Consider the following 11,184-nt stretch of genomic DNA (forward strand, 5'->3'; position numbering starts at 1 on the left):
CGGACGGCTCTAGCGGCTCCTGACTGACGGGCGGCTCTGACGGCTCTGGACAGACGGGCGGCTCAGAAGGCGCTGGACAGACGGGCGGCTCAGATGGCGCTGGACAGACGGGCGGCTCAGACGGCGCTGCCACAGGACCCACCAGACTGGGGAGACCTACAGGAGGCCTGGTGTTTGGAGCCGGAACTGGTGTTACCGGGCTGGGAACACGCACCTCAGGGCGAGTGCGGGCAGCAGGAACAGGGCATACTGGACCCGGGAGGCGCACAGTAGGCCTGGTGCGTGGTGCCGGAACTGGTGGTACCGGGCTGGGAACACGCACCTCAGGGCGAGTGCGGGGTGCTGGAACTGGAGGCCTGGTACGTGGTGCCGGCACCGGAGGACTGGTGCGAGGGGCTGCCACAGGAGAGCTGGTACGTGGGGCTGCCACAGGAGGGCTGGTGCGTGGAGAAGGCACCGGATAGACCGGACCGTGGAGGACGCACTACAGGTCTCGAGCACCGAGCCTGCCCTACCCTACCTAGCTGAATGCTCACTGTAGCCATGCCAGTGCGGCGAGGTGGAATAGGCCGCACTGGGCTATGCACACGTACAGGAGGCACCATGCGTAGGGCTGGTGCCATGTACCCCGGCCCGAGGTGACGCACTGGAGACCAGATGCGTAGAGCCGGCTTCATGGCACCTGGCTCGATGCCCACTAGCCCGGCCGATACGAGGCGTTGCTATGTACCGCACCGGGCTATGCACACGTACTGGAGACACCGTGCGCTCTTCCGCATAACACGGTGTCTGCCCGTACGCTCGCTCTCCACGGTAAGCACGGGGAGTTGGCTCAGGTCTCCTACCTAAGGCGTATTCACATTGCCTTCTCACAAGACTGCTATAGAGAACATTCACACATAAACACCAAAACTGCTACTGTTTTCTAAAAGGCAGATGCTGCGGATCCGACTTTTCTGGACACCACATCTCGGAGGTGCAGGTAAGCATACCCATGACAACCTTTTAAAATACCTACCACTTCTTTCCGAATGAATCCTCTCCAATTCGTCACGAGTCAACGTAAACACACTATTGTTTGGAGTGGCAAGCCTGAATCCTAATTGCCTCATCTGACAAAACACACTTCAGTGTATCCTCGTTTATTTCGCTGTCAACCCTCTCCATTTACATGTTGCTCATCTGATTCAGTTTTCATAGCGCTTACGATTTCCTCATCTGATAAACCTCTACCACAACTTTCTGTCTCTATGTGGTAGTATTCATTCCCAATACCTTGGGTGTCTGAGATTTGATTGGGTTGCACCACTGACACTCCATCATATGAACTCTTGGCTACATCAAGATGAAGCTCAGGAGCATGTTCTTTATCCTCAAAGGTCTGTACATTTTGCATATTAAGTTAGCAGTCTGAGGGTCTTCTCTGAGCAGTTGACATTCCCTCATTTAAACTCTCCACAGGCAATAGATTTTGTAACTGAGCCTGAGTTGCATTCTCTGTTTGTACCATTTTGTTTCATTTCACCTTGTTGTCACTAGCAATAGAATGTATAAATGTGTCACAGTCCACTTTAAGACTAAATCAAATCAAATGATATTTGTCACATGCTTCGTAGTCAACAGGTGAAATACAGTGAAATGCTTACTTACGGGCCCTTCCCAACAATGCAAAGAGAAAGAAAATAGAGAAATAATAGAAAAGTAAAACAATGGCTGTAATTTGCAATAGCTGTACTTGAACTCAACATTATTCTGAGTTGCATAGAAAAGTAGCAGATTCTACATCCTTTTGACTATCTAGAGATACGCGAACACAATCAGCGATACCAATTTGTACAGATATCACATGCTAGCATTGCTCGTTTACTGTTATTTGGTGATTTACAGAAACAAATTCCTCACCATCTTTACGTTTCACTGCATTTCGCTTCCCCACTGGTGTAAAGTACTTAAGATTAAATTCCTTTAAAGTACTATTGACTTTTTTTTGGGTGGGGGGGTATCTGTACTTTACTTTACTATTTATATTTTTGGCTACTTTTACTTCACTACATTCCTAAAGAGAATAATGTGCTTAGCAGGACAGGAAAATGGTGCAATTCACGCACTTATCATGAGAACATCCCTGGTCATCCCTACTGCCTCTGATTTGGTGGACTCACTGAAAACACAGGCTTAGTCTGTACATTATGTCTGTGTTGGAGTGTGCCCCTGGCTATCCATAAATAAAAATAAAAAAACAACGTTGCCGTCTGGTTTGCCTAATATAAGGAATTTTCAATTATTTTTATTTTAGCAATGACATTTACTTTGATGATTAAGTACATTTTAAACCAAATACTTTTAGACTTTTACTCAAGTAGATTTTTACTGGGTGACTTTCACTTTTACTTGAGTCATTTTCTGTTAAGGTATCTTTACTTTTACTCAAGTATGACTATTGGTTACTTTTTTCCACCACTGCAATTAGTGTACTATCTTTGACTGTGTGGCACTGACTTAAGTTTGTGCTGTCATCCTCATCTCCTATCCCGATTCTTTTCTTGAGCGGATGGTTGGGGGCCGGACCATAATTACAAATCATTTGTATGCTATTAAATTGACCGCAAGAAGCCTAAAAATATATAATGTTTGACTAAAACATAATAATTTCAAACCTTGCTTACACACTGCCCTATCCCATCTGGACAAGAGGAATACCTATGTAAGAATGCTGTTCATTGTCTACAGCTCAGCATTCAACACCATAGTACCCTCCAAGCTTATCATTAAGCTTGAGGCCCTGGGTCTCAACCCCGTCCTGTGCAATTGGGTCCTGGACTTTCTGGCGGGCCGCCCCTACGGGGCGAAGGAAGGAAACAACATCTCCACTTCACTGATTCTCAACACTGGGGCCCCACAAGGGTGAGTGCTCAGCCCCCTCCTGTACGCCCTGTTCACCCATGATTGTGTGGCCATGCATGCCTCCAACTCGATCATCATGTTTGCAGACGACACAACAGTAGTAGGTTTGATCACCAACAACCAACGAGACAGCCTGTAGGGAGGAGGTGAGGGCACTCGGAGTGTGGTGTCAGGAAAACAACCTCTCACTCAAGGTCAACAAAACAAAGGAGATGATCGTGGACTTCAGGAAACAGCAGAGGGAGCACCTCCCTATCCACATCGACAGGACAGCAGTGGAGAAGGTGCAAAGTTTTAAGTTTCTCGGCATAACCATCACGGACAAACTGAAATGGTCCACCCACACAGACAGTGTGGTGAAGAAGGCGCAACAGCGCCTCTTCAACCACAGGAGGCTGAAGAAATGTGGCTTGTCACCTAAAACCCTCACCAACTTTTACATATGCACAATTGAGAGCATCCTATCGGGCTGTATAACCGCCTGGTATGGCAACTGCACCGCCTACCACTGCAGGGCTCTCCAGAGAGTGGTGCGGTCTGCACAACGCATCACCGGGGGCAAACTACCTGCCCTCCAGGACACCTACAGCACCCGATGTCACAGGAAGGCCAAAAAAGATCATCAAGGACAACATCAAGGACAACAACCACCCGAGCCACTGCGTCTACCACCGCTACCATCCAGAAGGCGAGGTCAGTACAGGTGCATCAAAGCTGGGACCGAGAGACTGAAAAATAGCTTATATCTCAAGGCCATCAGACTGTTAAACAGCCATTACTAACACACAGAGGCTGCTGCCTACATACAGACTTGAAATAATTGGCCACTCTAACAAATGGATCACTAGTCACTTTATTAATGCCACTTTAATAATGATGTTTACATATCTTGCATTACTCATCCCATATGTATATACTGTATTTTATACCATCTATTGCATCTTGCCTATGCCGCTCAGTCATTGCTCATCCATATACTTATATGTACATATTCTTATTCCATCCCTTTACTTAGATTTGTGTGTATTAGGTAGTTGTTGTGGAATTGTTAGATTACTTGTTGATATTGCTGCACTGTCAGAACTAGAAGCACAAGCATTTCACTACACTCGCAATAACATCTGCTAACCATATGTATGTGACCAATAAAATGTGATTTTATCACGTATCTCTCTATTATGTTTGGGAATACTTGGGAACAGATTTCTTAAATTAAAATCACTTAGAGTGGATTTCCTGGTGGGTTTTTTTACAGTATTTTATGTCCAACAATCAAAATAGTTTTTTGTTGTTGTTTTCTTTGCTCAGAAGACTTGAGGGCCAAATAAAACCAAAAAGCGTCCAGTTGAGGAACCCTGCCCTACTGAGTACTCCCCACCCACTTTTACATCTTCCCAAATAATAGTTTTTTACTCTTGTTATTTGCATTTGGGGCATTTATTGACTTTGAAACATGTTTTAAACCCCACATTAAATGCAAATGTCACTTAAATATGAACAAATATGAATCATTGTTGATGTTAAGACAATTCTTTTTCACACGTCATGAATAAATACAGGTTAATGACACTTTTCTATTATTACGAAATTCCGTGACCCGGAAGCACTTTTTTTTAGTGTTGGTGACGGGATACTGTTCTCCACCATGAACAAGTCTAATCGGTTTCGGATGAGCAGTTTTAAAATATTTGATTTAATGTTTAATCAGCGGAACATTCATGAATTAACATGTCGGTTTGCTGTTGTCCTTATTTTAACCTGCCAGTGTCTGGCAGACGATGGATACGAGATGGATGACTTTTTAAAAAGGGAGTACTCGCTTACCAAACCATACCAAGGTAGGCTATCCAAACGCTTTGCTGGCGTTGGGTTTCACAATCAGTAACTATTATTTTTCTTTCGAGACAATGTTCACAAACATTTACATTTGTAGTGTACAAAAACACTATTGAGGTATTCCGCAAATAAGTATAGTATTATTGTCTGTACGATATGGGTATTGGCAGGATAGTGGTAACTCAAGTAGCTAACAGTACAGGGTTTCCCAATCTCGGTCTTGGGGACGCCAAGGGGTGCACATTTTGTTTGTTGCCATGCTAATTCAAATAATCAGCTCATCATTAAGCTTTTATTATTTGAATCAGCTATGTAGTGTTAGGGCAAAACCCACAAGTGACACCACGTCATGCAATTGCATTTGATTACACATTGATTCCCAAAAGGAAGCCGGTAGATTATTGACAGTAAAATAATAGGGTGTAGTTACGTAAATGTGGTTGACATTTTTTGAGTGTTGTTTAATCCAAAGTGGATCACCACATTAAACAACCATTTAGTACTGACTTTATTGGTAGATACGTACTTTACAAATTGGTCCCTAGTCTAAAAGGTCTTGACAAAAATCCATATTTGTTCTCAAAGGTGAGCAAAAGTAATTTTCACATTGTTGTGATCCAATGGTGAGAACACCGGACAAATATGTCCATTTTTTTAAACTGCCTATATCAAGTTATATTGATTGATTGATTGTGTTTGTGTAGGGTTGGGCTCCTCCAGTTCCTCTTATTGGGACCTGATGGGCAATGCCATGATCACCACTGAGCATGTGCGACTGACCCCCGACTTGCAGAGCAGACAAGGAGCAGTGTGGAGCCGCGTTGTGAGTTCAGCTCTTTCCATCCCCGACGTAAACACCAGCACACTGCTGCTTATCCTTGAACAACCTGAAACCCCTACATCTCTGCACTTGAAGAAAATACATCGTAGTCTATCTATAGGCCTAGCAGACGTGCCACAACGTATGGCAAACGCATCACCTCATTTGTAGTGACTATACCATCAATTAGGCCTATGCTTCCTGACTACATGTACAACTCTACAGCACATAGCATTTCAATATACTACGACAGCTAACATGCCTTGCCACAACCGTCTTTTCCTCATTCCCTGTACTGTCTGTGTCTGTATGCGCTCCGACTGCAGCCCTGTTTCCTGCGCGACTGGGAGCTGCAAGTGCACTTTAAGATCCACGGCCACGGGAAGAAGAACCTGAATGGAGATGGAATGGCTCTGTGGTATACCAAAGAACGCATGCAGACCGGTACTGAGCTTGCACTGTCTAACACACAAACCAGGGTTACGTCCCAAAGTGCACCCTATCCCCTATATAGTGCACATAAGGTACCATTTGGGACACACGCCCAAGGTTAAAAGATGGTCTCAAGTGTTGTGGTAATATTACAATGATCTCAGCATGGTCTTCCTAAAGTGTTGACTGCCAGGGTTTATCACCTGCAGGTCCTGTGTTTGGAAACATGAACCTCTTCACTGGCCTTGGAGTGTTTGTGGACACCTACCCCAATGAAAATAAGAACCATGAGGTATTAAACTAACCCCCCATACGCTCACTCATACACACATACTCAGGTGGACACCCCCAAAACGTATTAGTGATGGGGGTTTGTCTATTCCCAAACACTTATTATGTATAATTGGTTTGGGTGTGCAATGTTGTGTGTTTACGCTGCGTCCTGTGTTTCCTTGCATCCCTCTTGGGCACACAGAAGAAGTACAATCCATCGACTCAGGTAGCTACAGTAACCTATCAGCCAATCCCAGTCATCCTCTGGCTGAATTGAACAGTGCATGCTCATTTATTTCTGTCCTCAACACTCCACCTATCTCATCATTGTTGACTAACCCGCATCATACATATCGCATGTCTCATCCCTTTTGTGTCATGCAATATGTGATGTATGGATGTACAGACTAGTGTCAGAAGCTGTTCCTGTTTACCTAAGACATTTGGATCTTGCAATGCTTAATGCATTTAGTCACTGGTTGTCTCTCAAATGGCAACATATTTTCTAAATGGGGGTCATTTCAAAAAGCCATGACACCCACCATCTCCGATTGTTCAGAAATAATTTCTGTAGTTAGAAATAGATAAGATTAGCATTCCTACAACAATTTTGGGGAAATATAATTAGCTCTTAATTAAGATAATTGATTGCACCCAAATTTGAGATTTTTTTTATTTAATAGGATTCATATAATATTCAATAGATATGGTACCTAACATTTGATTTGGACAACTTTTTTTCTAACAATGAGTAAGACATGAGGAATCCAACGAAATTGTAAAAATCCCCCCCCCCCCCCCCCCCCACGACAATCCCACCCCAACATTGAGTATACAGTATCAGTTATTTTTGTGTGATAAATAGTTTGGAGCTGCAACTCTGAGCATTGTTTCTTCATACTATGTAAAGTATTCCCAGCACAAAAAAAAAATATTCTCCCGGTCAAGGATATTAGTCATTGAATACATCCTGAAATTAACAGGTTCTGGCCACTAGATGGTGCTGTTTCTGCTTAATAATATTAGAATCCCTCAATGTTAAAGGGATAGTTTACCCAAATTACAGTAATCCTTTGGCTTCAGCGTTTCATTTTGTATGAATTTGTAAACATTTCTAAAAACATAATTCCACTTTGACATTATGGGGTATAGTGTGTGCATACACACATTACCCCATAATGTCAAAGTGGAATTGTGTTTTTAGAAATGTTTCCACACAATCTACTATATACATGTTGTTTGGGTCTGATTGGCGTGGGGGGGGGGGGGGGGGGGGTCCATGGATGGCCTCCTCACTCATTGTGAGAAAAAAAAGTTTGGTCCAAGTCAGATGTTAGGTACTATATTTATTGAATATTATATGAATCCTATGAATTAAAATGGCCAGTTTGGGTGCAATCAATTCTTAATTTCTCAGAGACCAATTTAATCAACAAAATGTTTCAGGAATGTTAATATTATTTGTTTCTAACTGGAACAATCAGAGATGGTGCTTGTCAATCCTCTTGCTTGTGCTTTTTGAGGTGGAATGACTCATAGTGAACTTCTTTTGACCAAAGTACTACATAGTAAATAGGGTGCCATTTCAGATGCAACCAGTGTGTTTTAAAGGGATAGTTAGCATTGGCTCACGAAACAACCCCTTAACTTCCTTCATACATAAAAATGGTATCCATGAGTTCATCTGACTCTGGGTAAGTGATCTCGCAGTATCCAGTCCCTCGCAGTATCCCTCTGGTCACTGATTGACATTATCAGCTGGCTTATCACAACTACCTCCGTCTCTGCAGAGGGTCTTTCCATACGTATCTGGGATGGTGGGGAACGGGACTCTGGCTTATGAGCACGATCGGGATGGCCAGTCCACAGAGCTTGGCGGGTGCACAGCCTTGGTGCGCAACATCCCCCATGACACCTTCCTCCTCATCAGATACACCAAAAACCGACTGACGGTGAGAGAAACACACAAAGCACCATGTTCAATAAAGCGTTCACTAACATTACATATTTATTGACCTATGTTTGACCTGACCCTACAGATACAGATAGACGTTGATGGTAAACAGAAGTGGCAGGACTGTCTGGACCTTCCAGGGGTACGTCTGCCTCGGGGCTACTTCTTTGGAGCCTCCTCTGTTACTGGAGACCTGTCAGGTACTGGGCCTCTCTATGAACATCTCAGAACAACACTGTTTTTGTGGTTCACTATTTGCATTCTTCTCACTGGTTTTTGAAGTCCGTTCATAGCAATCAGATCTGTCATTTCTGAATGGAGAATGGTGGAGAGCCTGTGTAGCGCTGGAGACCTGGGTTTGATCCCCGCGTCCACTCTTCCTACTGTGCTTCCACTTTCCTGTTTCCCTCTGTTTCCAGCTGTCTGAATAAAGTGTGTAATGTTAAATAATGTTGGATTGTATTGATTTAGGTGCGGCAGATAGCCTAGCGGTTAAGGTCATTGGGCCAGTAACCGAAAGGTTGCTGGTTCTAATCCCTGAGCCAACTAGGTGAAAAATCTGTCAACGTGCCCTTTAGCAAGGCAATTAACCCTAATTGCTCCTGTAAGTCACTCTGGCTAAGAGTGTCTGCTAAATGACTAAAATGTCAAATTTATTTCTTCCGTCCTCTCGTTTCCTAGACAACCATGATCTCATCTCTATGAAGCTGTACCAGCTGACTGTGGAGCGTACTCAGGAGGAAGAGGAGGAGGAAGAGCTCACCCCCAGTGTTGATAACTTTGAAAACTTGAACAAAGGTAAGATAATGCAAGCCAACAGTTTCACGTCTTGCACGCATTATTTGATTTTGTTTCAGAAAAGGTGTGATTTGTTTTGTCTGTCCAGTTTCAATTGAACTGTAGCATGAGGTCATTTTCTTTCGTCAATGTTTGTCTCTCATTACAGTGGAGGTGCAAGAAGAGGGGATGAGTGGAGTCCAGCTCTTCTTCACCATAGTCTTCTCTGTCATTGGTATCTTTGTACTGGGGGTGGTGGCAGTGGTCATGTATGGGCGCTGGAAGGAGAACAGCCGCAAACGCTTCTACTGAGAGGGAGAGCTGGGTAGTCTAAGGCTCCATCCCAAATGGAACCCTATTCTCTTTATAGTGCACTACTTTTGACCAGGGCCTATAGGGGTCTAGTCAAAAGTTGTGTTCTCGGGAGGGAATAGGGTGCCATTTGGGACATAGTCTGAGGGATACTCTGTGAAGGAGCACGAATGAGGATATAGATTTTTAAACATACAACAAACATGCTGTCTGCCATACATAGCTTTACTACATAACAATCCCCTTACCTCATTAATACTTAAACTGCGACAAATGAACCGTTCTCGGACCATCTCGGCCAAAATAAATCAAATGTGACCCCTTTTTTTTATTACATTTTTTTTATACTGTGAGATGAAACTTTTTTGCCTTTTGTTTCACCTTAGTGTTGAACGTAAACCCCGAAGCTAGCTAATGTAGGGAAGGAGACAATGACCTGTGAATTGCTGACACTGTCATCAGCAGACTGCACTCGCTTATATGCAGTGTGCATGATGGCAACCAGCCTATCTGTCATGTTCGGCCGTTGAGACTTCCGAATTGTTTGCACTGACATGAAATGCCCGTGAGAAGACTTATATTGAGCTGCCATAATAACTAAGTAATGAGAGAGAGAATTGTTCTCAACTAAAGTACCTAGCTAGGGCCAGTTTAAGACCAGGGCCTTCAAGATAGTAATGAATCAAATAATATTGACGGGGGAACAGATCCTAGATCAGCGGTCCTACTCTGAGATGTTTTCTTGAATATGGGCCCAGGTATCGCAATGTACATGCTCATCCTCTAGTTTTATGTTTTGGTTCATGAGCTAACTTTTGGCTCTTGGTGCTGTATTGCTGTGCTGTAACTACCATTTACCTACAGTTGACGTTGGAAGTTGACATACACTTAGGTTGAAGTTATTAAAACTAATTTTTCAACCACTCCACAAATTTCTTGTTGACAAACTAGTTTTGGCAAGTCGGTTAGGACATCTACTTTGTGCATGACACAAGTCATTTTTCGAACAATTGTTTACAGACAGATTATTTCACTTATAATTCACTGTATCACAATTCCAGTGGGTCAGAAGTTTACATACACTAAGTTGACTGTGCTTTTAAACAGCTTGGAAAATTCCAGAAAATGATGTCATGGCTTTAGAAGCTTCTGATAGGCTAATTGACATCATTTGAGTCAATTGGAGGTGTACCTGTGGATGTATTTCAAGGCCTAACTTCAAACTCAGTGCCTCTTTGCTTGACATCATGGGAAAATCAAAAGAAATCAGCCAAGACCTCAGAAAAAAAGTCTGGTTCATCCTTGGGAGCAATTTCCAAATGCCTGAAGCTACCACGTTCATCTGTACAAACAATAGTACGCAAGTATAAACACCATGGGACCACGCAGCCATCATACCGCTCAGGAAGGAGCGGTGGCTGTCTCCTAGAGATAAATGTACTTTGGTGCAAAAAGTACAAATCAATCCCAGAACAACAGCAATGGACCTTGTTACGATGCTGCAGGAAACAGGTACATAAGTATGTATATCCACAGTAAAACGAGTCCTATATCGACATAACCTGAAAGGCCGCTCAGCAAGGAAGAAGTCACTGCTCGAAAACCGCCATAAAAAAGCCAGACTACGATTTTCAACTGCACATGGAGAAATGTCCTCTGGTCTGATAAAACAAAAATATAACTTTGGCCATAATGACCATAATTTTGTTTGGAGGAAAAGGGGGAGGCATGCAAGCCGAAGCACACCATCGCAACCGGGAAGCATGGGGGTGCTTTGCTGCAGGAGGGACTGGTGCACGTCACAAAATAGATGGCATCATGAGGATGGAAAATGATGTGGATATATTGAAGCAACATCTCAAGACATCAGTCAGGA

The 11,184-nt window shown here is 43.4% G+C and overlaps 1 protein-coding gene across 1 annotated transcript; it reads left to right on the top strand.

Annotated features, from left to right (window-relative positions):
* The first annotated feature begins 4,528 nt into the window (after nt 1-4,528).
* On the top strand, nt 4,529-10,231 carry lman2lb (lectin, mannose-binding 2-like b). The gene is made up of 9 exons (XM_038986421.1): nt 4,529-4,742; nt 5,445-5,563; nt 5,887-6,004; nt 6,202-6,284; nt 6,468-6,491; nt 8,056-8,217; nt 8,305-8,419; nt 8,901-9,017; nt 9,166-10,231. Exons 1-9 carry the CDS (start codon nt 4,550-4,552, stop codon nt 9,306-9,308), a joined length of 1,074 nt encoding a protein of 357 aa, XP_038842349.1. The 5' UTR covers nt 4,529-4,549; the 3' UTR covers nt 9,309-10,231.
* Nucleotides 10,232-11,184: the final 953 nt, after the last annotated feature.

This window comes from Salvelinus namaycush, chromosome 1, assembly GCF_016432855.1.
Source record: "Salvelinus namaycush isolate Seneca chromosome 1, SaNama_1.0, whole genome shotgun sequence".
In the NCBI taxonomy this organism is placed as follows: Eukaryota; Metazoa; Chordata; class Actinopteri; order Salmoniformes; family Salmonidae; genus Salvelinus; species Salvelinus namaycush.